Source organism: Sciurus carolinensis, chromosome 16 (genome assembly GCF_902686445.1).
Source record: "Sciurus carolinensis chromosome 16, mSciCar1.2, whole genome shotgun sequence".
In the NCBI taxonomy this organism is placed as follows: domain Eukaryota; kingdom Metazoa; phylum Chordata; class Mammalia; order Rodentia; family Sciuridae; genus Sciurus; species Sciurus carolinensis.
In genome coordinates, this window is record NC_062228.1 from 197108 (window position 1) to 225076 (window position 27969).

The 27969-nt window shown below is 52.9% G+C and overlaps 1 protein-coding gene and 1 pseudogene across 1 annotated transcript; one reads left to right on the top strand and one right to left on the bottom strand.

Annotated features, from left to right (window-relative positions):
* Positions 1-711: 711 nt before the first annotated feature.
* Positions 712-27751, bottom strand: Tcf25 (transcription factor 25). Its single transcript, XM_047528672.1, has 18 exons — positions 27473-27751; positions 20292-20453; positions 19638-19712; positions 18864-18982; positions 17862-17927; positions 12898-12980; positions 11299-11429; positions 10671-10770; positions 9872-9965; positions 9086-9178; positions 8855-8960; positions 7390-7549; positions 5925-6012; positions 4907-5065; positions 4016-4106; positions 3233-3312; positions 1300-1372; positions 712-1021 (listed from the first exon to the last, which is right to left on the bottom strand). The coding sequence occupies exons 1-18, from the start codon at positions 27662-27664 to the stop codon at positions 863-865; spliced, it is 2031 nt and encodes a 676-aa protein (XP_047384628.1). The 5' UTR covers positions 27665-27751; the 3' UTR covers positions 712-862.
* On the top strand, positions 14479-15768 carry LOC124966485 (mitochondrial fission regulator 2-like; annotated as a pseudogene).
* Positions 27752-27969: the final 218 nt, after the last annotated feature.

The window sequence follows — 27969 nt, forward strand, 5'->3', positions numbered from 1 at the left end:
AGCCCTAACCTCAGCCTCCCATCGCTGAGATCACAGGACTACAGCGTGCACCGATGTGCTGGCTCGATTCACAGGCACCATGGAGTTGAGGCGCTGGTGTGCACTTGCTAAGTGAGTCCTCCTAGGGCTGGGGGTCTTATCAGAGCTCCTGGTTCATCCCCTTTACCTCTGTCACGTAACCCCCGACCTGCCTAGGGCATTTTTCTTCCTAAAACTTGCTTCTTGGGCTTCTCCTTCAACTCTGGACATTGCCCCTGAAGCTTCCTTCCTTCCCTCCTGTGCTGGGCACGGCACCCAGAGCCTTGGACGTACCAGTCGAGTGCTCCATCCCTGAGCTGCACCCCAGCCCTCAAGTTTTCCAATACAAGCACTGGGCTGGGCTGGAGGTCAACAGGAGAATGTGTGCTCACCAAGCTCAAAACTCCTGAGTTTGGACAGACCGTAGTGCTCGGCTGAGTGACCCCATCACATCATCCCCAACTGCTCAGAAAGAACTAGAGTGTGACCCTGAGGGCCAGCCATGCAGTGTCTCTTCTCAGCACAAGCCTGGAGACCCCACACTCCAGGGAGTGTGTGGAGACTTGGCGTTCAGCAGGGACCCACACTGGAGCCCTGTGTTCCATATATGACCCCACATCGGCCACGGGGTTGGCTCTGGACTCCTCTGAGAGCTACAGTGGAGCTGAGTGTTGGAAGAAGAGTTCACGCACGGCAGGGCAGAAACCCATCCACGTTTATAGGGGAACAGAAGACACAGCGGACGGTACATTCAGCACTTCTACTTCAGGGCACTGGTCAATTCCGACCAGAACAGAAATCAGGAACATAATTGCACAGCGCTGGGCGCAGCAGCCCGGGCAGCTCAGTCCCAGTCCCCCTCCCCCTCAGGGTTGTCCTCCCGCGGCGCCTCCAGGTCGTTGAAGTGGAAGTTGGCCATCATGTCCCGTACAGCCAGCATCAGCCTGTTCAAGCCTTGGTTGTGGTTCAGACCCCCGGGCACTCCTTCCTCTGGCCTCTCCCCCTGCAGCAGCAAGACATGTCTGAGCAGGGCTTCTCCATGCTGGGACTGGGGACCTGGGGCCCAAGCAGGGAGGGGCATCATCAAGCCCAGGGTAGCCTGCACCCCAACACAGGGCCTGGACCCTCCTCAGGTCCAAGCCAGCGTGAGGCAGTGGGCCCAGCAGCCCTGCCCGCAGGCCACTGCTCCTGCACTGCCCGGCATGGTGCTGACCTGGACATCTGCACTCAGATGACTCGCCTGCACCACTCAGCACAGAGCCCAAGGTGTGCCCAACGTACCTCCACAGTGTAATTTGGCAACAGTGACCGGAAGAAGAGGGCAACCGTGTTCCCATGGCTGACAGGACTCAACCTGAAACAGGAAGTTGAGAAAAGTCAGAAAACAAAGCTGACAGATGCTGTGGGGTCCCTGTCCAGTCCCCGACAGCCCTTGTCAGCTCATCCCATCCTTCTCTCACCTGCCATGGGTGGGGAACAGCCCCAGACAGTGGAGCATGTCCTGGATTCCCCCCAGGGCAGGTCAGGGCCTGGGAGGGCAACAGAACAGCTTGGGGTGGGGCCATGGACACCCAAGGGCAACTGGGAAGGAAAGGAAGGGAACGGGGGGTGTGGTCCTTCAAGAAGCCCAGCCTGTGAGCCAGGGAAAAGAGGAGAAGTGACCACAGCCAGCTGCTCTCTGCAGGCCTTGCTTCTAAGAAGAGCTGCAGTTTCACTGGGCACAGTGGCCACGCCTATGATCTCAGCAACTTGGGAGACTGAGGCAGGAGGACTATGAGTTCAAAGCCAGCCTGGGCAACTCAGCAAGATGCTGTCTCAACATTTAGAAAAGGGCTGGGGCTGCAGCTCAGGAGTAGAGCACCCAGGTTCAAGACCACACACAAAAGAGGGCTGCAGGTTCAACGCCTCCTTCAGTTCTGGGACTGCAAAGAACATCAGAGTCGCAGGCAGGAGATGCCAGGGCCATACCCATGCTCTGACGAGGCAAGAGCCCAGGTGGTCAGAGAGCAAAGGGAGGTCCTGGCTGACCAACCTGACAACAGAGTGACTGCCCCGTGAACATGCAGTCCACATTTTACAAGAGAAGTTGGTGGGAAAAGACAGGCCGGAAGGCAGGCCTGCCTTAAGGGAGGGTCTGCAGGTCTGCTGGGGCTGACCCGAGGCAGGCAGCTGCTCAGCACTTTTTTCCCTTCTGTGTCGGGCACTGACCCCAAGGGAAGGCCTCACACATTCTAGGCAAGTGCTGTGCCACTCAGCTACATCCCCAGCCCTTTTTATTCTGAGACAGGGTCTTGCTGAACTGCTGGCCTTGAACCTGTGGTCCTCCTGCCTCAGCCCTGAGTAGCTGGGATTATAGACGTGGTCATGACCCCAGCAGCTCTTCAGCCTTAAAGACCAGAAGTAAAGACGCAAAGGCTCTGTGGGCTCCGAGAGCTGCCTGCACTCAGGTGGGCCTGGAGTCAGCCTCTGACCTGTTCCTTTGTCACTGTCTTTTTTCTTTTTTTCTTTGGGGGGTGGGTACTGGGGATTGATCTCAGGGGCACTCGACCACTGAGCCACATCCCCAGCCCTAATTTTTTTGTATTTTATTTAGAGACAGAGTCTGACTGAGTTGCTTAGCTCCTTGTTTTTGCTAAGGCTGGTTTTGACTCACAATCCTCCCGCCTCAGCCTCCCGAGCCGCTGGGATGACAGGTGTGTGCCCGGCTTCCTCTGTCACTTTCTGTCCCACCTCTGGCTCTCCTTGCTGCACAGGGTATGCTTTATGCATACCCTTGGCCTTGGCATGCACTGACTCTGCTGCTAGAACACCAGTCCCACCCTCTGCCCGACCAGGGCACCTTCCTCGCCCAGGCGAGGTGTCACCATGCCCTCGCAGTCGCTCTTTCCCAGCAGGCTTTGGTGCAGGTTTGATTCTACACTCATTTCTAGTTCTACATTCGTATCTGTTCCCACTTCACAGCGTGCGCCCAACGGCAGAGATGGCTTCTTATTCCGCTTCCCACTGTGTTTCTAGTACCTGCTAAAAAATCTGGCAGAGAACGCTCAGCGTTGGGCGGATACATGCGAAGAGAGCTGTGACCCGAGTGTCACTGTCTGCTCCCTCCTCCCTGTGCCTGATTGCTGGCCTTCTGGGTCGAGAGGGCAGCGAGGCCCCGGGAGCCCCGAAGCACTGACCTGGGTCTGCATAAGCACAGCGGGTGTGGGGGCATTACCTCTCCGGTCTGACGTAAGAGTAGATGGTGTCCAGGGGAGGCAGAGGGTCAAACCCCATCACAGACTGTGTGGTCACATCCTTCAGAAAGGGGCAGAAACAGAGAGGCTAGAGTCTTCTGGGGACCCTGCCTGCCCCCCAGAAGGTCACTTAGTGGAGGGAGAAATGGGCTTGGCTTTCTGCCCCTGGGCAGGGGTGTGGTGGGAAAGGGCAGGCACACAGGAAGTGCCCATGCGTGTTACAATCCACACCACGTGTCAGAGACCGCGGTGCCCCAGCAATGCAGCACGTGGCTGAGCCAGGGCCATACAGGGCTGGCATGCCCACCCCGCTCCCCACTCTCTCCAGCAGCACGCTGTCACTGCTCCTCAGAATAAGGCCTCCGGCCAGAGGACACTAGCAGTGCCATCCTGAGAAAGCAGCTCAGGTGGGTCAGCGGTGGCAAGGGCCTCGCGGGCCTGGTCTGGCACCTGACCTGCCTCTTCCCACCCTCCTGGGCGCCCTTGAGGTTTCTTGACTGCAGCAGCCTGCTTTCAACAGTCTTGCCAGGCCTGTAGTGAGGACACTGGGCTGAGACCAGGGGTGCAGCTGCTCCCAAGGACACGGCACAGTGGCTCAGGCTGAGGGCCAGCTCTGTGGTCCTGGCTTGACCAGCATCCCAGCAGGCCAAGGGAAGGGTACTTGTGCTACCCTTAGCCCACCTGCCCTCCTGCCCGTGGGCTGCCAGGAGCAGGAGGGGAACAGTGACCACCCTCACAGCCCACCGTCAGGCCCTTTTCCTCACCGGGGGAAGTGCAGCTACAGCCTCCCTGATCTCAGAGAGGATCACGTGGCGGTGGACATTTCTGGGTGCACGCTGGTAGAGCACCTTCCGCCTGAGGCCAGGGCAAACAGCAGCAGATTAACGGTGCCCGCCATGCAAACCGCCAAGCCCCTCCTCCCTGTCCCAGTGGAGCCTGGTGGGGCTCCGTCTCCCAAGGGCCTCCAGTTTCGTTCCCAGGTGGCCAGGCAGTCCCTGTTGTGCTCAGTGAGTCTCTGCAAGGACCTGAGTGTCAGTACAGCTGCAGCATGGGGCCTGCCCCTGCTGGATGTGGGTGGGGTGGGAAGGGCACACAGGGAGCAGAATGTGCTCCTGCCCAGGACAGAGGAGGGCCCAGTGTCCACCAACTGTGAGGGCTAGGGCACCAGTGCCTCCTCTCCTGCCTCTCATCTCTTCAGCCAGCTCAGGGTTCAGCCTCACGTCCACAGCAGAGGGATTTCCTCTGTGGGAAGACACGTGGCCAGTACAGACTAGAGTCCTCACTGAGCTAGCCAGCCTGGCTGCAGCTGTCCCCAGGTCACAGTGCTGACAGGGCCATGGGCCAGACTGGGTGGGAGCCAGCAAGGATGCTGCTTGCTGCTCTTTGTCAGCAGGGTGTGAGACTGGCAACTGCCACAGCAGACATGGAAACCAAGCGCATGGCAGGAGGAGACAGCAAGCCCACGCCACGTAGGAACAGTCCACAGCAGCAGCAGCGACCCCCAAAGAGGCCTTGGGGTCCACGCGCTTACCCACAGGACAGCAGGGTTAGCGCCAGTGGCAGCAATGAAGCCACTCTGGCCCACAGCCTCTGTCATCAGAGGATGCCCAGAGAGGGCAGGAGGGACTGACCTACACCGATGCCCAGTGTCTCACCTGCTCTCACAGGCCTCCACAGCAGGGTCCCCAGCGTCCACTGCCTGAAGAACCTCACGGACATTTTCCTCCAGCCAGCTCATGGTGGCAGGTTCTTTCCAGAGGAAGTGCGACCTCCCTAGATACAGACTTACCAGCTGGGTCAGGGCAGGGGGCTGGCTGTGGAAAGCAAGGCTGTGAGCAGACCCCCCAACAGGGCCCACTGGGCGTGCCCTGGGGCGAAAGGAGGCTGTCCCTCCACTACTGAGGGACAGTGCATCTCCTGAGGGGTGGGCACAGAGGTCTGCTTCTGTGAATCTGTGCTCCTCAGCTGGCTGAGTCACTCAGTGTGCATGTGTGACTGTAGAGATCGTGCACAGGGGACAGCAGGTTGGCTTGGGGACGGGGACCCTGGGTGACCCCCCCTTTTTTTCTTCCATGTATATTTTCTCTTTATTTTTGGCACTGGGGATTAAACTTAGGGGTGCTATCTGCAGCCTTTTTATTTTTTGAGACAGGGTCTTGCTAAGTTACTGAGGCTGGATCTTCTGCCACAGCCTCCTGACTTGCTGGGATTCCAGGCTTATCACCATACCTGGCTGTTTCCTCTGTATTTTTTATGAGAAATCTAAAAAGGTGGTATGTGCCAAAGCAGAGCATGGGACACACCAGTGACGCCTGACCCTCTGCCTGTAGCCAGTGCCCTGTGGGTCCTGCTGACCAACCTCAAGCCCTGCTGCCCATTCCTGTCAGGAGGCATCTTGTGGACTTCATGTCTCAGGCCAGAGGCCATTGGCTTGACTCACTAGTGTTTCTCCTCAGGGACAAGGATGTCCCACATGTGGATGTGGGCTCCAGGGCCTTCCTCAGGGGACAGTAGCCCAGCTTCCCCACAGGTTTCCTGCCTCCGAGGTCACCACCAGGCCAGAGCAGGTGCCAGGAGACAGCTACATTGGCATCCTGGCCCCGCAGTGCTGAGTGTGCCTGGCAGCCCCTCCACCTAAGGACGCAGGCCAGGTCCTCCCAGCAGGCACCCTACCTGATCTCGGCGTCTGGTCCGAAGAAGCGGTGACTGGAGACGGTGGCGTCAGGACGCACGCTGCAGCACTCGAGCAAGGGCATGAGGACTGCAGGGAGAAGCAGAGGCTCATGCGCACGTGGCCAGGCAGAGGACGAGGGCGCCGTGGGGTCCACCAGACACGACTGGGAGTTACAACATGGCAGGCGCTGGACAATCACTGGGTCCTTGAGTCAGACCAGCATTCCCAGCTGCTGCCGTGGGGGGCATGGCTGAGGCTGGGGCTTCACACAAGGCAGTGTGAAGGGCAGTGCCTCTGCATTCTGGAGGCGGACACTTGTCCTCCAAGTGCCCCTGCATGTCTCAGGAAGACCTGCCCACTGCCCCACAAGCATGAGCAACAGCCCCCCTGACCAACTGGTGGGAGTGGAGATGGCCTGTACCTGAAGGAGCTGACCCCACAGGGTCCCAGGGTCAGGACAGGGTCCAATCCCTCTGGACAGTCAGAGCCTGTCCACATCCAAGTCCACCTGCATGCAGTACTCTCCAGCTGAGCAGGCAGGGCTTCCCTACACAGCCCGCATGTGACCCTGCCAGAGGCAGCTGCTGGGAGAGTCAGCCTCCCAAGCTACCTCCCGGGCACAAGCCACATCAGGCCTCTCCTGTGAGCCAGCAGCAGTAGCTCTGCTGTGCGACCATAGGGACCCCCAGCCTGTGTCCCCACCATGGCCACTGGGAGGTTCCTAGAGTGTCTAACCTGAGGGGGAGAGAGGCATCTGCCGGGATGACAGGCTGAGCCGAGTCAGTGGGCCCAAGACACCACTGGCAGTTCTGCCCAGGTCAGAATTCCACCAATGCTGGGGCCTCTCCAAGGCTTGGTCAGGGCCCTGAGAACCCCAGAACCAACAAAGCAGTGCTGACTCTGGGACTCCCCTCGGAGGGGTGGTTGCTAGGCGTGTGCACACCCCTGTACACAAACACTCCCACCCACAGGGGTAAGGACGGCCTCCTCTAGAGGGTCACTTCCTAGATACTTGTAGAGAAGGGTCATCCCCCCACAATCTGAGCAGCAGGCAGCAGCCTCCCAGGCCTGCCCTGAGTGCAGATGGAGGCCCAGTGTGAGTGTGGGCACCCTGGAAGTGAAGAGCCACACTACCCATTGCCTCTGGACTGCCTGGTCCCAGGCCGCACTCGATCCTTTGCTGCTCTTTCTCTCCCTAGCACCAAACACCACCACACATACCCTCTATCTCGCAGGTAGTCACCTGTCTCTCTGCTGCAGACAGAGTTATCCCTCTCCCCTGAAGCCCCCCTCCCACCTGGCTGGCACTGGTAGGCCCACTGACGAGGACTGGTCAGCTGACGGCAACTTCAGCAGGTTTTTAGGCTGGTTAGAGAACACATCTTTCTTTAAGCTAGTGGAGCACTGGTACCAGGACTCCGCCCTCAGGAAGAAGAGCTGCTGCCCAGGTGAGGCGGCACCCACCTCCAGGGAACATGGTGAGCGCCTGCTGGATCAAGAGGGAGGCCTTCTCTCTGGCAGAGCTGAGCTCATGCTGGGGGAGGTCTGTCTGCTGACTCAGCAGGAAATACGCCAACGGAACTGAGAAGGCAAAGTTCGGGAGCTGCGACAGGTTCCGATGAGCCTACAAGGGACCAAGAGGCCTCGTGAGGGGCCTTCAAGGATCAGACTCATGAGCTGCCAGGTGAGCCAAGGTGCAAGGACGCAGGGGCTGCCCCATGCCTGGACAGAGGACTCCACCTGGGGGTCTTCTACGTGCAGAAGGGCAACATCAGTGGGAAAACAGCTCCGCTGGGCCCCTTGGACTTGGCTCTCAGGGGACAGCAGCACCTCCCTCTCCCCACAGAGCAGGATCCAGCATGGAGGCAGCTGAGCTGTGACTGCCCCCACCTGGGAGAGGTCACGACCATGTTCGAACGTTCCCCTGCTTTTCTCAATGCAGGTATGTAACAGACACGTGTTCGCTCACGCTTCTGTTAAGACAGAACCCTCATCTCCGCAGCATTCTGTCATCCTATACACCACCATGAACATTCTCCTGCAGCCCCGTTCTGGGAACCCCGTGGGTTTCCTGCAACTTTTTTCATGAGCTACAGGTATCTCTATAAACTAGATCCCTGGAAGTGAGACTTCTTGGCCAACTACATCAAGGGTTATGTGACTTTAAAGGATTTACCTTTCTTTCATTACTCATTTTTTATGAAAAACTTTTTAATTATTCATGATAAATACGTACTGTGAAAAGGTTCAAGAAGAAAAGTAGAGTAAGCACAGGCTCCTCCCCTCCTCCCCCTCCCAGGCCTGCGCCTCCCATGGACAAGCTCGGTCCAGAGCCGCCATGAGGGCCCATACATCCACTCACAGTTTGCAGCACCTGCACTAAAGTGAGAGGTGAGACTGATCTTCACAGGTGGATCCTGACCTGATGCACCCACACTGCCACTCCAACTCCTGTGCACACCCCACCTACCAGCAAGACAGTGCACGCTCTGGTGCTGAGTGGAGCCCGAGGTGCACCCCACACTCATGGTGCTTGGGCCAGGTGTCTGGGGCCCCAGGATGGCAGGTGGCATTGTGTGAGATTCTGACCATGTAACCGATGGTGACTACCTGGACCGCTGGCCCGTGCTCAGGACCTAGGTTCTCTGTTGACTCCACACAACCTCCCTCACCACCTTACTGTGCTCAGCATACTGAGCTCTGTGATCTGCCCAGTTGTTCATTACTAAGCACCATCTCTGCACACATGCTTGTGCAGGTGTGTGAGTGACTCAGGGTTCCGATGCAAGGCTGCTTCCCTCTGGGAAGACCAGATTCTGCTCAGTAGCAGAGAGGAGGGAGACAAGAGAGCAGGAGGACCCTGGAAGCCACCATGGCTCTGCTTCACACCCTCTCCAAGGCTCTGAGTACACTGCTGACTCACACCTACCTCCCACTCCTGGAAGAGGCGGATCAAGTACTCGTAGTTCCGGGCCCGTAAGGCCAGGTGGTCGACAAGCAGCAGCATGCACAGAGGGTCCTCGTCTGGCTCAAGGCTTTGCAGGCAGCACAGTAAGGGAAGAGCAAAGGAGAGCAAGGGGATGTCAGGGCCCAGAGACCCTGCAGCCCAGCAGCCCCTGCAGCAAGGACTGGCGGCAGCATGGCCCTGGTAGATGCTCACCTCAGGATGAGCTTGCAGAACTCCAGCGCCGTGCGCGGGCAGCCACGTTTCTCCAAGAAGCTCATCTGCTTGTAGAGGGCCAGGTAGAAGCTCCTAGGTCCAAAAAGGTCCATGTGAGTTCAAGTGGCAGTACATAGCAGAGCGGCCTCTGAGGGCTGCCTGGCTCCACGCCAGCTTCAAGGTCCTTGTAGAGAGTCTGTGAATGTCCTTTGTGTCTGTAGTGAAGGTGTGTGTGTGCCTAAAGCTAAAAATGCACTTAAGTATTGGAAATCAAGCTTTCTGAAACCATTATCTTGCTTTCAGTTTGCTACTTGTTATTCAAGGGAAATGAGCTTAAAGCTATTATAATTATGATCTCAATTTACCCTCAAATTTCAATGGTGCTGCTGCTGGGTACATAAAGCTGTGTGACTTTAGTCATCCTGGAGACTTATTTTTAGAACTGAGAGTTTAACTGGAAGAAGAAACCAGTGGAGAAAGTCTACTGGCGTGGCCAAGTTGCTGCAGTGAGACAGGATGTGCTGGCCGTAGGGTGGGGGCTATGCCATGGCTGACCAGACAGGCCAGAGAAGCGAGGACAGAGAGGAGAGCAAGGAGACTGTGGCAGCTGTGCAGACCTGCCTCTGGGCTAATGCCAGAGGTGATCAGGGCAGAAGCATCAGAAAGTGGAGCAGCCCCAGGCCTGCTGTCAGGCTGGACCTGACTGAAGCATCACTGACCTAAGAATCAAGCCTGCTAGAGCACCCCAGGCCCATAGGAGGGCTGCCCTCAGGAGACGCAGCTCACCTGTTTTCGGGTCTGCGGTAGTCCAGTCGGCACGTCCCACTGGTGAGACTGAACAAAGGATGGAAGGCACACTCCATGCTGTAGAGTGCTCGCTCTGTGGGCAGAAACATCAGAGGCGGGAATCAGTCACTGTGGGCACCTGCAACTCCCAAGACCCCCAGCAAGGCAAATGCTGGAAGAAAGGGGTCACAGAATGGGGAATTCCTGGTGCCATGGCATTAAATGCAGCCATGGAACTTGTGAACCTGCGAGAGAAATGCCCTCAACACCATGAGGTGCAACTGCCACGTGTCCTGTTCACTTCTAGTTCCCAGGTGTGATGCACACACAGGCCCACACACTCACAGCAGCACTACACACAAGAGAAGCAGCCGGGAATCCACCAACTGATGACAGACTTGCCAACCGCGCCTGTCCACAGGTGGAGTACTATCCAGTCACAAACACACGCAAACGTGGGTCACACAAGCACAGGGCAAGCAACAGCAGGCACAGAGACCATGCACAGTGCTTCTGCTGACATGGACTCTCCACACAGGCAGGGCCAAAGCGACAGAGTCTGACCAGAGGTCAGGGTCTGGGGCCTGGGGGAGGACAGCAGATGGTGGGGCTCCTTTCCTGAGCGATAAACATGCCCAGAACGGAATGCAGTAATGGCTGCCCAGTTCCAGGGCACACTAAACCCAGGAATCTCACACTTTCCACAAAGTGCCACTGGACAACATCCTGGCAGCACATCTGTGGGCTGCATCTGCTTGAGGGCAGGAACAGGCAGGCTGCCATGCCTATCAGGTCTCACCTATGAGGTCTCGTGCCATCTCCTGGTCCTCCTGAAAGCGGCAGGCATCACTGAGCTGCAGGAGTGAGTCCACATGATAGGGGCTTGTCTGGAGCAGAACCTATCAGAAAAGAAGGGTGGCCCTGGAGGAAGGTCACAGGCAGGGACCCACGGGACACACCCCTGCAGGCCACCAGGACCTACGCACACCAGGAGAAATGATCACCAGAATGACAAATGAAATTCCCTTTGGAGCCAAGGAATGCACTGCTGAGCCTCGGACCTGGCTCAAAGTGGGAACTGAGAATTCTGCCTGCCCAGGTGGGGCTGTCTTGGCTCCCAGTCTCAGGACAGAGGAATGGAAGGAGACTTCCTTTCCCACATGCCACCATGGGGCCAGCAGGATCTATGTACTCCCCCTGCAACACCAGCAAGGCCAGAGGCAGAGGCAGAACTTGAGAAGGATCCACGCTGCCACTGCAGCTCCCACAGGGGACATGAGCAGCAGGGCTCTCCTGAGTGCCGAGTCTATAAATGTGCCCCATGGGTCTGGGACCCCACCGCCCTGCACACAGGCAGCCCCATTGCTCGGGGAGCAGCTGCCTGGACACTCGCCCTCTGCCTGCTGGCAACTGCTGGGTCCACGCACCACAATGTTGTTTGGCTCCATGGACTCCACAGCCAGCAGGAACTTGTGCTGCGCCTGCTGGTACTCCTCGCTGTGCTCAAATGCAAAGAAGGAAAGACCTTTTTTCGATTCCAAGAGGCGCATCGACAGACCTAGCAGGTGAGAGTGCACAGAGAGGGTGTGTAGGGGCAGGGATGTGGCACCTCTGCAGAGTGCAGTGGCCCCAGCAGTCAACCCGTGTGCTGCTCTCAGCAAGGACTCTGTGATACTGACACAACTCAATCTGAGTGGGTCTCATGCAGGTCACCCAGGCCTGGGGCTGGGCTGCCTCTGGGTCAGAGACTGATGTCCGAGTGCTCTCCCAGAACACCTGGGGCTTGTTTCCCACTGGTGTTGCTTGGGCTGTACCAGGAGCTGGCATCTGTCTGCTTGGGTTTTCTACAAAGATTCCCTTCTCTACAGAACTGAGATCCAGCTTAGGTTACAGACAGAGCTGAAATGTCCCAGGACAACAAGCTTCGGGGGTGGGAGCAAATAGGCCCACTTGGTCACCCAGATCGATCTGCATCTGGTTGTGATGAGCAGCCAGGGTGGTCATGAAGTCCTGGGGCAGAAGACATGCAGTTGGCACCGTACCAGGCCTCAGAGGCCTTGGCCATGTGTAACCCGTGACCAGACATCATTCTGCTCCTTGGGTGTGACTCTGTGTGGAGGGGCCATTTCATCTGATAAACCTGAAAAACTCAGTCTGCTAGGCCAACCATGAAATGGTCAATGGTTCTTGGCCTCCCCTTAGTTATTCCCTCCTGAGAGCCCTCCCTGAGGTCCAAGTCCTGCAGATTGAGCAAATGAGCCCCAATCTCCACTGTGTTCATGTGCCTTTGCTAGAAGGGCAAGAATCCTGGAGGGGACGAAAGATACCTCAGAGGCATCAGGGTTGATCCTTTCCTACAAGCTCAGGCCCCGAGCTCCTAGTCAATCCTCACTGATTCCAAGGGGAATCTTGTAGAACCCCCACAGGCACGGGACTGGTGCCCTCCTCTGCACGTGTCCTCTACACACCCACGACCTCTTCCTACAGTGGGAGTCCCTGCCCGCTGGGGCCATGTGCCCGATCAACCCCAGAGGCTCTCCAGTGCTTCTCCACACCATGCAACCCAACTTCAGAGACCTCGTTCACCTCACACCCTGCACTTTCTGCACAGCTGTTATCTTTTTTTAAATTATGTGTACTTGACAGTTTGCAATAAACATAAAATCATCATACTTTAAAAATGAACTCAGGGGCCAGGAATGCAGCTCAGTGGTAGAGCCTGACCTAGCACATGTGGCCTAGAGGGCTCAGGCTAGTCCCAGCACCACGAGAGGAAAAAAAAAAAAAAAAGCACTTAAAAATGCAAGCGATGGCTTGGCTGCTTCCCGTGCCACAGCGCCCAGAAGACAAGGCAGAGGCAGGAAGTCGAGCACGTCTACGCGAGGACAGCTGGGGACACAGGGCTGTCCATGCCCTCGGGAATGCCACACTTCATACACTGCTCCACACGGGGCCGTGAGGCCCACCCAGGAGGCACCAAGGCCAGCGGTGCCTGGTCCTCTGCTGCCAGGAGCCACGGACCTCACCTGGCTTGCTGTACCGTGGCCAGGTGCTCTTGGGGGTCGTCAGCCACGTGCACTTGGGGTACACACGCTGCCTCTGTCGTGGCCTGGGGAGAAAGGGACAGAGGCACAGCTTTACCTCCATGGATCAGGGGACCAGGCTGGCTGCCTAATCCCTGCAGGAACCCTGGAGGCAGAGCTGCAGGCAGAGGGCACGCAAGGAGGGAGAGAGAGTACGTCCACTTCTGCGTGAAGATGGGGACCCCAGCGGGTAGCCTGTGCTGCTACGGAAGCAGCCACCACCAGGTCCAGCGGGACAGGGAGGCCAACATTCCAGCAAAAGGCAAGAGGGGCAGAAAGGAAATCAGCGAAACCCTAGAACATGGTGAAGAGCAGAAGCCCGGGCCTGCTGGTGTTCCATGAACAAATAAGCTGTTTCCCGTGGGCCAGCTTCCACAGGAGCGACGTGGCCAAAGGCAAAGGATGAAGGTGGACCTCTGACCCAGGCCCATCAATGGGACCCAGCTTTTTAAAAGGAAAACATGGAAACAATGAAGGAAACTGAGGAGGAAATTGGCATATTCCCACAAGGAGCAAGACTGAGAGAAGGGTGTTGAGGGTCCTCAAAGAAGGGCACCCAGCTCCGCACGGCTCTTGTGGGTGTGGCAGGTTGAGAGTACTGGGGCCCCCCGGGCAAGTGCTCTTAGCTGCTGCTAAGGGGTCTGGTTCCCTGGCTAGGTGGTGTATTGGTCAGGCCATGGATGTGTGTATACTATTCTCTACACTTTCCAGACAATGTACTATTTCATTAAAACAAAACAAAAAATAAGCAGTAAGGAGCTGGACTACCTGGAAGAGGACAAAACAGCATGTTTCTTTTCTCAAAAAGACATGAAAACTGCATGAGAAGAACAAATACACGAGAAAAAAAGCATGACCAGTGTGAGAGGGATAACGTGGCACAATCCTGGGTACCTGGAAAATCTCCAGGTGCCTGCCAGTTGACAGCGTCCTGCAACACCAGGCCTGCCTGCACCAGGGCGGGGGGGGGGTGGCGGGAGAAGCACCATGGCTGGAGACACATGGGGCGCAGAGATGGCGTAGATGTGGGGAGGTGGCAACCCCATCTGTCTTGGGAGGAAGCCAGGTTCCCCAGAGAATCAGCGCACAGTTATGTGGAAATCCTAAATGGTCACCAGGAGGGGAACAGGAAGAGGCAAGGTTTGTCTGAGCAAGAGTACAGTGGTGGGGACCAAGAAGGAGGAACCACAGTTTCTCACTGGCTGTCAATCAGTAGGACTTGAATTTTTGAAGAAATAAACAACAAAAAAGTGCGGGAGTCAGATCTAAGGAGGTGCGACTGGCTGGGTGCCACCGAGGGGCGCGCCTTCCGCGGAGTCGTCCTGGTCTCAACGAGCTCCAAGACCGACCCCCCAGTCGGCTCGTGCCCTTTGCTCCTAGCATCATCTCCGCCAGTCGCCTGAATTGGAGGTGTGCGGGCAACAGGGGATTGGGTCTGAGCGCTCCCGGACCAGGGCCAGGGCGCAGGCTGGCATTGCCTGCTGGGGGATTCAGAAGCCATCCTGAACACCCTCCACCGTGTTTTCTTCGTGGTAGGAGGCTCGACTTCTGAGGAAGGTACCAAGAAACTGATAATGTTTCCTTGAATTTTCTTCTTCAATGTCTCTCATTCTGAAAATCTTAAGCGAGATGCGGGCATATTTTGGTGTTCCCATAGACCAGGTTTTACTGATTTGAGAAAATAAAGACTCGGATCAGCTCGGAGTATTGTTCGTATTATTGGGAAAATGCTTCCTTTAGAACCTTGTCGAAGACCTGCTTTTGAGTTGATCCCGCACTTGAACCCTGTAGAGTCTGATAATTGTGGATCTATGATTCCATCTTTTGCTGATATTTTGTGTGTGGCAAATGAGGAAGAAGTCAGTTATCTCAGATTTCGAACTAGTACATGGAAAAATGAAGAAAAGGAAAAAATTGAATTTTTCCATCCTTTACAACTAGTTTCGGATCCATTATTATCAGCTGAAAGACACAACAAACCAGTGAAAAATGATCTGCAAGTTAAGTGAAGCTGCAATTAAAAAATAGCTGCCCTTGAAGATGAGCTTACTTTTCTTCACTCTCAGATTACAGCAATTGTGGAAAGGCATGAACTAAGAAATAGAACACATTCTGGCTCCTTTGACTTGAACAACGAGCCCAGTGGTGTGGGACAAATGCCATCACTGGGGACAGCTGCACTGAGTGTGGAACCAGATCAGTTTCCAAGTACAGTGCTCTCTCCTCCTCCTCCACCGCTGCTTCCTCCTCAGTTTTCTTCTCCTCAGCCTTCAAGTTTTCCTCATATACAACCAGGATGTATTCATATTTGTGACTCAGATAATCCAACAACTGAAATAAAGCAGCGCCTGATGCTAATAAGACCAGTTATAGTCATCATTCAAAAAGTCAGAGAAATTCAGATGTTCCAAACATGTTGGATGTTCTAAAGGATATGAATAAGGTCAAGCTTCGTGCTGTTGAACGGTCACCTGGTGGTAGACCCATTCATGAGAGGAAAAGACGAAGTTCACATTGGGATCCAATGTCCTTAATATCACATGCACTTAAACAGAAATTTGCATTCCAAGAAGATGATTCCTTTGACCAAGAAAATAGATCCTGGGAGTCTTCTCCATTTTCTAGTCCAGAAGCTTCAAGGTTTGGAAATCCATTTCACAGTCAGAAGGACAGTGATCTGAGGGAAAAGCTGATGATGCACAAAAGCTGTTGGCTGAAGTATCGGCAACAAAAACTATCTCTACACGTGAAAGGAAAGATGCAGAAATATGGCAGCATGTCTTTCCCTGCCTTTCAAAGGATCATATCCTCTGAAAAATAACATTGAATGAAGCCTGTATCCTGGGATGTGTCAGAGCCCAGATCTAAGGAAGACTCCTAAGAACACCTATCTGGTTTTGGAAGATTCTGCAGTAAACTGGCTCCTTCTTTTTTTGTGTGTGTGGTGCTGGGGATCGAACCCAGGACCTTGTGCTTGCAAGGCAAGCACTCTACCAACTGAGCTATCTCCCCAGCCCCGTAAACTGGCTCTTGAAGAGAGTTGTATGGAGTTTTCCCCTGTATGTTAACATTATTGAAAGCAGAATATATGCTTCAACAATTGTCCTAAGCAATTCTGACTTCCCAGTTTAAGAGCCTTTGAATCTTTTAAAAATTGATAAGTGATCTGGTTTATGTGAACTTGAGTAACTTGGAGATTTTCAAAGAAGATGAAATTATAATTTATTTCATTAGGAAACTCATAGTCTTAATCAGAGGGTTGAGCTTTTTAAAACTTCTTCTTGAGATAATAGTCTTGGACACAGATTTTAAGTGATACAAGTAGAAGTATTTAAAGAATCTTCTTGACATATTTTGCCTGCACTTGCTATGTAAATATGTATGCCTGACATCTGTTTCCTCTATTCCTTATTACATTTATACATTGTTCTTTTGCAAATAGCTTGTACAATAAATGTGTCTTTTGAACATGAAAAAAAAAAAAAAGTGTGATACTACAAAGAGAGTAAGGGAGCCAAGCTGTGGAGCAGATTAGCTGGGAAGCTGAGGGGGAGGCCATGAGCGCTGGCCAGTGTGCAACCAGCCTGGGAGGCACTGCAGGGCCACACCTCAGAAGAGAGATGAACAGGTAAAATACAACACGCCAGGAGCAGGTGCAGTTCAGTGGTCCAGCACTCGTAGGCATGTGTGGTCCCACAAAAACCAAAAAGTAAATATGGTCATTAAAGACTAATAATTATCACAACTTACGGAAATAAGGGGTGGGTCGATGGAGCTGGGCTGGGGGCTTAGCCTGGGCAGTGTGGGTGGTGTTTTATAAAAGTGCTTTTCACAAACATCCCAAAACACCCAGAAGTCAGAAACCCACAAGTCCTCAAACACTTAAAAACAAAAATACAAGGCAAACACTGTTAAACACAGGGAAGTGGGAGCGAATGGAGTCTGCGAACAATCCTTGGCCCACTCACGTCCTCGAGACCCCAGTTAGACATGGGCGTCTCTTGTGCACACACTGCAAGGTTCCAGCACACCACCTGGCTGCGTCTGGAGCGTGAGGACCTCCAGGCAGAGAGGGCTCTCAGCTTCGCGGCTCCTGGGAAGGCACTCCACAGGCACAGGTGCGGGAAACCTGGCGCAGGCCATTTCACGGAGGGCTGCGTAGCTGCAGGGCCTGCTGCCAGCATGTGGAGAGCCTAAGGCCTGGCCTAGCACAGAACCCTGGCGTGTCAGGCACAGAAACGACACTGGGGCTCAGACATGCAAAACTGGCGAGACGTGTGCCTGTACAGAAATGCTTGGGAAGATGCAGCCAACTTCTCTCTGCAGCAGGAGAATGGAGTAAGAGGGGACATTTCTAAACTGCTTCAAAGTTTTAATAAAAAGCATTTAGCTCTATAATCAGAAAAAATATACTTAGAAAGACACAGGCTTCTGGAGGTTTTGTTAAAAGAGCTGGGGAGCAGAACCCCCACCTCCTATGAAGAGTCCCGTGAGGAGCCCTGACCTCCCCCAGAAGGAGCCAAGGGACACTCCAATGCCTCCTCACCATCAGGGGGCCCTGTGGAGGCCAACCAGCACCAGGAACTAGTAAGGTAACAGATAAAACTTATCTCAAAACCCAAACTGTATCAGTTCTCCTGCTAATGGAGAAACAAAAGGAAACTGGCTAAGATGTCAGGACTCGGACCTTTCTAAAAATATGAAGTGCACAGTGGAGAAGGTGTGATAGATGCCGCCTGGCCACCCTGTCATCTCAGTAACCCCACCAGGCCCTGGAAGGGCTCATTCATCCATCGTGGCTTTCAGTACTCTCCCCAGGGTTTTCAGTGGCTCCAGAACACTCCCCCGCCCATCAGAGATGAAAATGGGTGAAACGAATTTGAGACTACAGCTAGTGTAAGCCTTACCTTTGTTCCCCCAGGACCGCTCGAGCACCAAAATACCTTTTCAGTTCTGTGTCTGGATTCAAGTGTCTAGAGTGTGGGAAATTTGGGGAAGAAAAATTAAGTCACGCTCTCCTATAAGACTTGAAATTTCAGAAAGCTGTGAAAGAGTCCAGCAGGAGAATAGCATTTGGCTTGAAAGATTAGTTCCAAGTCTACTTTCTTTAAATCTGCCACCCCACCTGCAGTAGGACCTGATCACTACTGGCCCCATGAGGCACCCACTGGATGCAGCGGGTCACTGCCAGGAGAGAACCTGGGGTCGGTGTTCCATGTGGGTCCAATGGCTGTCTGCCAGGCTGTGTATGGGGAGCCTGCACCCTGACACAGAGAAGAGGGTCTCAAAAGTTCAGGTTGCTTGCTTGTTAAAGCTGACAAAGATCTCTGCCCTAGGGATCAGGTTTCATTAAGTACCCACAAGACTAAGAGATGGGTGATTATCCAAGGGTGCCACCACACTGGTACACAGTTCAAGATGCCTCATAAGACACACAAAGGTAAGTTATTTAAAGTCCTGAGTTGGGCATGATGGTGCCATACCTGTGGCTATTTGGAGGCGGAGGCAGGAGGACTGCTTGTTCAAGGCCAATCTCAGAAACTTAGCAAGGCCCTAAGCAAGCTAGCAAAACTAAAAAAATTAAAAAGGAACCAGATGCAGTGGTGCTCGCCTGTAATCTCAGTGTCTCAGAAATCTGAGGACAGCTTCAGCAACTTAGTGAGACCCTGTCTCAAAAAAGTAAAAAAGCTGGGGATGTGGTATAGTAGTAAAACACCCCTGGGTTCAATCCCCAGTACCAAAAAATCTTCCTTTGAAATACAGATGTCTTTTCCTTACTTTTTTCTCCTTGTTTCTACTTCTGTTTAATAATGAACTCTCAACACTTCTAAATAAATAAAGACAACAAACTGTCTTCTTTCTAAATCATTCTTCCCCCTCTGGGGAGAAGGGGCAGGCAGAGGCCATACCTGTGCTCCACATACAGGACATGCTTCCTGGAGCTCAGGGGAGGGGGCCCCGGGCGGCTGAGCCCACTGCCGTCCTCGATCCTCTCCAAGATGCGGTCGATATCCTCCAGCCCGCTTTCCTGAAAGCCCAGACACACCGTTAATCACCTTGGGCTGTGACAACAATAACAGCAATTTATTTTAAGAACAATTACATTGTATTTACTTCCTAGAAGATGATATAACTCAGGAGGAGGCGATGTCTTACAAGAGGAAGCTCAGAACAACCACTAAGAGAAGGCCTTGGGACCATTAGGCCAGACAGCCACACTTCATGTCTCATAGGTGAGCTCACCTCCTCAGGTAAATGGAATTGGGACCTGTGACTCCTCTGAACAGCAACAAAGCTACAACCTCTCGAGGACAGACAGAACACAACCAGGAGGATCACGGCAAAAATGGAAACATGAGGGACATGGTCTGTGGGCTTCTACACCCACCACCCAGGCTGCACTGGCTGGACAAAGGCCCAGGGAACAGCAACAGGGAGCAGGGCTTGACCGGGGCTCTCCCTGCAGGGCACAGCTGGGACACAGAGACCAGCAGCAGGCTATGACCATCAAGGAACAAGGGGCAAATCACAAGCAGAACTGTAGGTGACTTTTCTTTTCCCTTGACCTCTTAGCTATACTCCTCATGGGAAGAAATGAAGACATCAAACAAACAGCCTTCTCCCAGCACCACCGTGAGGGCACAGAGGGATTGGGCAGGGGCCAGCCAAGACTGGTCACATACCGAGGCTTCTCCTGCACTGTTTTTCTTATTTTTCTGCTTCTTTTTCTTCTTTCGAAGTTTTCCACTTGCATTAGGCTAATAAAGTAAGACATTTTGATCAATGGAGAGAATAGTAAAATCTTAAAAACTGAGAGCCAGAGCAGCAAGCCCAGCGCCCTCCTTGAGCAGTCCCTGCCCACCCTCACATCCTGCATGTCTCGACTCAGGTCCTGCTCTCCCACAGGACCCTGCCCAATCCTCCCTGGCTGCTGGTGTGGTCTTTCTCTCCCAGCCCATCCCTGCACAGAGTCAGGTTCAGGTTGCCCCTCACCCCTGCCTGCCCCTGCACTGGGTCAGCTCCTCTGGACAGTGAGAAGCTCCTTGGGGACCCCCATGTCTCAAGGCCTCATCAGAGGTGGCTGCTCCAAGTGAGTACAGACCTGCCTGGAGCAGTGCACAGGGCAGGCAGGGCAGGGACCTGAGTGCAGTATCCCTGAGGCCACCACTGGTCTCAAGGATTTTAGCACAAATTTTATCAGGGTTCCCAAGGAATCAGCCAAACCAAATTCAGAAAATTATACCTCCAAGAAAAAGACAACATAGGCTGCATGTGGGGGATACTGGGGCCCTCCCCTGACATGCCAAGACCTCCTTGTCCCCACGCAGCTCCCATACCTGCTCTGGAGGTGCAGCCTTGGCCACATTTCCTTCCCGCTTGGTCTCTGGGTTTCCACGCTGAAACCTTCCTTTGTTCCCTGTTACTGCAGTGTCTGTCAGCACACAGTCAGACCTCCCTCCGTTCACCACAGGGTCGTCCTCAAGATCCTCCACGTTTATCTGGAAAAACATGCGAGGGCTTTTCTGCACATGGGTCACAGTGTACATGATGAAGTAGAGATGAGATAGACACAGAGAGGACTTGCTATGCCTGTCACCCCAAAGACTCAATTTGGGAGGCTGAGGAAAGAGGATGGCAAGTTTGAGGCCAGCCTCAGCAAACTCAGTCCCAAATGAAAAATAAAGAGGGCTGGGGGCATAGTTCAGTGGTAGATCACCCCTGGATTCAACTGCAATACTTTGAGGAAAAAAAAAAGGATTCTAAGGATTCTAATTTTCTAGTATTATTCATGTTGAAATAATTCTGTCCTCCAGTCAGGTAAGGCAATTCTCCTGTCCCAGCCTCTGGAGTTGCTGGGATTATAGGTATGCATCACTGTGTCCAGCTGCAATCAAAATCAAATGACTAATTGGTGCAACCACTATGGAAAGCAGTACAGAGATTCCCCGGAAAACTCGAAATGGAACCACCATTTGACACAGTTATCCCAACTCCTCTGTTTATACCTGAAGGACTTAAAATCAGCATACTACAGTGATGCAGCCATGTCAATGCAGTCCAACTCACAATAGCTGAACTATGGAACCAACCTAGGTGCCCTTCAACAGATGAACAAATAAGAGAAAATACGGTGTATACACACATGGAATATTACTCAGCCTTAAAGAAGAATGAAATTATGGCATTTGACGGTAAATGGATGGAGCTAGAAAATACTATGCTAAGCAAAAGAAGTCAATCCTAAAGAATAAAAGGTCAAATATTTTCTCTAATCTAATAAGTAGATGCTAATTCACAATAAGGGGGAGCTAGGGAAGAATAGAGGTACTTTGGATTAGACAGAGGGGAATGAAAGGAGGGGAGGGGTATGGGATAGGAAGAATAGTAATACCTATTGGACATTATTACCCTAGAGGCATATATGATTACACAACTGAGGTAACTCTATATCATGTACAACTAGAAGAATTAGAAATTATACTCCATTTATGTATGATGTGTCAAAATACATTCTATTGTCATATATAACTAATTGGAACAAATTAAAAAAATAAAAAATAATAAATTTCTAAAAAACCAAATGAATATCACTGAGTGTGGTAGTACATGCCTATAATCCCGTGGCTGAGGCTGATCTCAGGTTCAAAGACAGCCTCAGCAATTTATCAAGGCTATAAGCACCCTAGCAAAACCTTGTCTCAAAATAAAAAATTTTTAAAAGGGCTGGGGACATGGCTCAGTGGTTAAGCACCCTTGGGTTCAGTTCCCAGTGCCCACCCCCCAAAAAAACTAATGACCATCAAAAAGAAAGATGACACAGAGTTGGCAAGTTTAAGACTACCACACCATTTCAAGTCTTTACTCCAGCCTAACAGGAGCAACCTGATCACTGAGATTCATTCTGGAGATCTTTTTGTTGTTCGATTGTACAATTTAAATCTATTTCATCACCATCAGAGAGCAGCAATTATATTGCACATGAAAACAAGACAGACACACATATTTCTTTGAAAAAGGACTGAAGGAAAAATTTTCAATGCAATAAAAATCAACTCTGATGATTTTTAGGTGTCTGGTTTCCACCAGAGTGTCAAAGTAGCCATTGGCTCCCCCAAATATTAAAGTGTCCATTTCCATAATGTCATTTCTTAATGGCTGTACAGCACTGTCACCTAAACATCAACGGGAGTTTCCAGTCCCCTCTATGAAACGTATGGTGTCTGCACAGAGCCAGGGCAGCTGTGTGCTGACTCCCCTCTGTTCACTGCAAACCTAACTGCACGCAAACACTGTCTACACAGCCTCCACTGTGCTGCTCAGGGAGTGGTGAGAAGAAACGCATCTGCACACTCAGTACAGCCCTGACTTTTAGGTACATTGCAACCTGCAGCTGGTGGGATCTGCAGGTGTGCAGGACCCACTGCCTCAGGCTGCATGCCTGCTGTAAGTCGGCCAGGCCGCCATGGCACTTAGGTCTCTTCCTAAGCACAGGTCAGTTAGTTATAAGGTCAGGTCAGTTATAAGTTGTACTATAACAAATCTCCACATCACAATTTTGATCAGAGTCAGGGCAATTTCCTTTCAGTACATTCCTGAAGGGAAACTACCAGGTCACTGAAGGTTCTACCCAACTGCCCTCTGACACTCTCACCAGTGCACCCACGTTCTGGCTGTGCAGACAGGAAGCAGCTACATGTCAGGCACACCTCTGCTGCTTCTTCACAGAACACTGATAGAAGCTGTGCACATGTGTGCACGGTGCTGGGGATCGAACTGGGCCTTGTACACACTAACAAACACTTCTATTTCCACATGTGAGTTACAAGGGCAAAAACCCATACAATGCTTGAATTAAGACTGATGTGTAACCCTGAAGAAAACTCTTTGGAAACCCATAGGCAGCAGCGAGATAAGCAGTCACACGTCTGCCCAGGTGTCAATGCTCCACACTCAGAGCAGCCTGGGTGTCCACTAGAGCAAAACGTGAAGAGAGGTTCACAAAAGATAAACGAATGGCCGATAAGCACATGGAAAGATGCCCAACATCTTCAGGGAAATGTAAATCAAAAACCAGTGAGGATCACTGCACCTCTGAGGGCTGGGGGCCCAGGCTGGCCACACCAACCCCCAGGATGCCCAGGCACCTGCAGCCTCAGCACAGCACACAGGCAGGTGAACGAGACCCAGGAGGAGGGCTCGCCGCCTGCTAATTCAGGTACACACACCCACTCTCTGCATTCTGGATGCAGTAGTTCTCCCTGGAGATGCCCCATCAACCAAAAGGGAAACTGCACCCACAAAAAGCCTGTCCTCAGAGCTTATCAGTTCCAGTCACAGCAGTCCCAAACCAGAACTGAGCCAGAACCCTGGGACACAGATGGATGAATGCACTGGGACACACTGCTACGCAACCAGAAGGAACAGGCCATGAGAGCCCACAGGCTGCATGAAGCTCAAGAGCACACGCTGGGTTGGGGTGGTGGCTCGGTGATGAAGCACTTACCTGGCAAGCGTGAGGCACTGGGTTTGATGCTCAGCACCACATAAAAATAAATAAATAAAGTTATGTGTCCATCTACAACTAAAAAAGTATTGGGGGGGAAAAAAAAAAAAGCACATGCCTAGCTGGGCGTAGTGGCACATGCCGGTAATCCCAGTGACTCTGGAGACTAAGGCAGGAGGATTGAGAGTTCAAACTCAGCCTCAGCAACTTGGCAAGGCCCTGAGCAACTCAGTGAGACCCTGCCTCTAATAATATCTAAAAGAAGTCTGGGGATGTAAACGTCCCTGGGTTCAATCCCTGGTACCAAAAAAAAAAAAAAAAGTACATGCTGAGCAATCAAGGCAAAAAGGAACGAGCACATTCTGAAAGATTCCCCCAGTGGGAAGTGTAGGCACAGGCAGGACTCACACACAGGCAGGGAAAGAGGGGGCACAGGCTACAGGGTGTAGGGCTCTCAGAATGTGGCATGGCACTCATGCTGTGCACGCCTGTCTAGACTCACTACACACCCCAGGGTGCATCCGACTACACATCACGACTTCAGTAAGCTGGCCTTTAGGACCCCCTGACTGAGGCAGTAAGGATGATTTCTAACCAAAGCCAAAGAAACACCCATGAGTCATCCATGATACCAAGGTCCACACCAGAGGCGGCAGGAGGGGACCATGCAGGCTGCCTGCATCCCCTCTCCTGGGAGGCACCTTCTGCTAGAAAAGCTCTCTTGCTCCGTTTCAATAGCACATCATCTCTGCACTTGCTGAGTGCCGACTGTGTGCCCAGCATGCCTTCACCACAATCCCACAAGGTGAAGAAGAGCATCCCCAAAGCTTTCATTAGCTATCTCATCCTGCTCCCACATCCAGAAGGGTGGAGCCCATATTCGAACTGAGGTCACTGACTCTATAGCTGAGGTGCCTGCAGACACATTGTTCGCCTTACTGGAGGAGCTCTGGGCATGCCTTCTGGGTGCCAGATGCTGCTGGGTGCCAGATGCTGCTGGGTGGTGGGGATACGCGAGTGAGTGAGTAACAAAGTCCGTTTTCAGGAAGCATGCACTTCAGCCCCAGAAACAACCCATGCAAAACAGAAGAACGAGCAAGTAATTTATACAGTTTGTTTGCAGGTTAACTGCAGGGGGATGGAGAAGGACCAGAATAGAGGGCATGGTACTGTGGGGCAACTGTGGCTGCAATCAGGCATTATGGTGGGGAGGAGACTTTACCTCTATGGGAGGAAGGGATCCAGCCATGTGCTGGTACTTGAACCCAGGGAACTGCAGGCATAGAGGGCAGCAAAGGGAGGTCAGTGTGGCTGAGCAGAGCAGGTTAGAAAGTCAAGGGGGAAGAGCTGTCTGGGCAGACTGGACAAGCAGAGGTGAAGACTGAGAAGGAAGGGACATGACCCTGTACACCTAGAGCCACCACAGGACTTTCCAATGGCCTGCACAAATGTCAAGAGACCAGATGGCTGGTCTTAGCATGGGGCCTTCAACAGAGACAGGGAAGCCTGATGAGCAGGTAAGGTCAAGTTCATAAGGTTGGATGCATTTGGACACATGGGTACAGATACCGAGCTCACGCACAAATCCAGAGACTTGGCAGGCGTTCTGAACCAGTGATACTAATATCCTCTCAGAAAGCAGAGGTAAGGGGTGGTAGAGCATGCGTGAGGCTCTGGGCTCAATCCCCAGCACCAAAAAGCAAGTTCCCGGCAACTGGGGAGGCTGAGACCAGGAGGATCACCAGTGTGAGGCCAGCCTCAGCAATTCAGTGAGACCTTCAGCAATTTAGCAAGACCCTGCCTCAGTAGTAAAGTGCCCCTGGGTTCAATCCCCAGGACAAAAAACAAAAACAAACAAACAAACAAAACCCCACACACAACAAGCAAGCAAGCAGAAGGCTCACACAAACACCAAGCCCTGAGCCAGTCTCTTGAACCTGTGATTGGAGGGGTCCACATAAGCATCATTTTTTCCCATTCAGACACAAAATCACCTGTTCTTTTTTTCAGGACTCTGAACACCTCTATTTCTCCATTCACCCACATTTTTTTCACCATTGTGTGGTTTTAAGAGCACAAGGTTTAAATCAGAAGGCCTAAATTTAATTATATATATGGGATTTTTTTTTTTCTTTTCTTAGTTCTTTTTTTTTTTTTTTTTTTTTTTGTAGTGTAGGGATAGAACCCAGGCCTCATGCATGCTAGGAATCACATCCCAGCCTGAAAACCTGGATATAAACTGAATATGTCACCGCTGTTGTCACCATCATCCCCTTCCCAGACAGTGAGGATGAAATGAGCAGTACCCAGAACATGTAAATGCCTTCTGCCTAAGAGATATTCTTAAAGACAATCTGGGCGGCATACAAATAAGGACAAAAGATCTGTGAAGTGTCAGATTTCAGTACAAACTGGTTCGGAGCTAATGATGGGCCAAGATGAAAAGTGGTACATCCTGAGAGTAGTCAGAAACACAACTGGCAGGTTTAAGGGTAAATGATGTGATGTCTGGGATGTTTTGAAATCTTGCCTGCAGAGGAAGGAGTGAAAGTCCAAGGCAGACACCAGTTGCCAAGTGTCCATAATTAGGGAACCTGGGGATGGACACATGAAGTATCCGTACTACCCTATCTGTGTGTATGTTTGAAATTTTCCATAATAAAAAAAGTTAGGCAGAAATTATAAGAAATGGGAAGCTGGGGAGAGTTACTTTCCGGCTGAGTGAGAAACAGAAGAGGTAGAGTGCAGAGAATTCAAAGAAGAGAATTAGTCCCACCTCCACCAGACTATGGGGTCAACCAACCCTTAAGTGGCAAGGTCAATAAAATTTTTTTTTGTGTGGTGCTGGGGATTGAACTCAGGGTCTGTGCATGTGAGGCAACGCTCTACCGACTGAGCTATATCCCCAGCCCCAAGGTCAGTAACTTCTAAAGCAAATTCCCAAACTGTCTAACGACAATTTTCACACCCCACAATGTCTTTTAACATTATGGCCTTTTAACCTGTCAACTCAATAAAAAGTTGGGGGCAACTGTGACTGATATAAGGTAAGCAAAACAGTCATGCTACCTGCCAGCACTGGGAGGTCGGAGAAACCAGTATCAGATAATCCATACACACCGGAAACTACAGATGGAGTCCCGTGCTAAGGGGAAAACATCGCGGGGCCAGCTGGGCATTTCACTTTCCATGTTACCTCGCTGTAGCAGACACCTGCAGCGAGGGATGCAGGAAGGAGCAAGATGCAACATCCCGGGTTAGGCAGAGGTGTTATGAGGAGTAAACTGAAATGTGTGTAAAGGACAAGCAAGTGCTAGGCTCAGGAGATACTAGACCTTAAAAATCTAGGAAGATCACTCATGTTTCTGAGACACAAAGCCCCATCCCACCCCTCCATTGCAGCTCAAACAGCCACACTCTGCCCCTGGACGTCATGGCCCCACCTTCCCCTCAGCAGTGGGGAAGACACCTCCCTTTGACACCACCCTGCTCAATACAGCCTCACCCCTAACATCACACACCGCCCTCCCCGCAGCAGCCCTCCCTGCAGCAGTGCAGTCCCATCACCCAGTTCATTCACTGAGTCCCCGCTTAGCAGGTGCGGCCCGTCACGGCCCCGCCCACTCCACTGAAGCCCCACCCTCTCTGCTGTAGCTCTCCTTAGCCCCGCCCCTGGACGCCAGAGCCACACCTACTCAGGTAAAGCCCCCCACCCTGCCCAATGCAGCCCAGTCTCATCATACTGCCCCTTGACAGCTCGCCCCGCCCCTGGACGGCACAGCCCCACCTTCTCTTCCGCGCCCCCGCCTGCCTGGGTCCCGCCCTAGTCACGCCCCTGACGTCATGGCCCCGCCCTCCCCGCTGCAGTGCTGCCCCGTAGCCCGGCCCCACCCATGACATCACGACCCCGCCCACTCAGCCGCAGTCCAGACTCAACTTTACGCCCACCCCGCCCTCCCAGGACGTCACGCCCCGCCCCCCGCCCCCTGTTCCCACAGGTCCCCAGCTTCTCACCAGCTCGAACCGGTTGTTGACTTGGACACCCTCCTTTCCTGAGCCCCCAGGGCGCCGGCCTCCCGGCCCCCGTTTTGGTCCTTCTTCTTCTGCGTCATCATCATCACAGAGGACAAACTGCAAGGCGCCGGGCCCGAGGGGCTCCTGGCCGCGCTGTTCCCCCCTCAGCCTCCGGAGGGCCCGGCGCGACATAGGACCCGACGGCCAGACGTCTGGAGAGAAGGAGAAGGAAGAGCTGAAGAGAGAGTGGCCGGCGCGCCTGCGCACTGAGGGCGCGCTGGCGCGAGGCTAGCGTGTCGCGCCTGCGCGCTGCGGCTCTCCGGAACTTCTTCCCCGTCACCACTGGCACCAAAGAAGGTGCAGGCGCTTCCGGGCGAGTTTTCGCGAGAGTTGAGCGTCCCCGCGCGGCCGAGTCCGGCTGACTGCAGTACAGTGGTCTCCGGACTTTCAGAGTGTGCTGGGTACAGATGACAGGCTGTGACGGGGTCCGGGGCGCA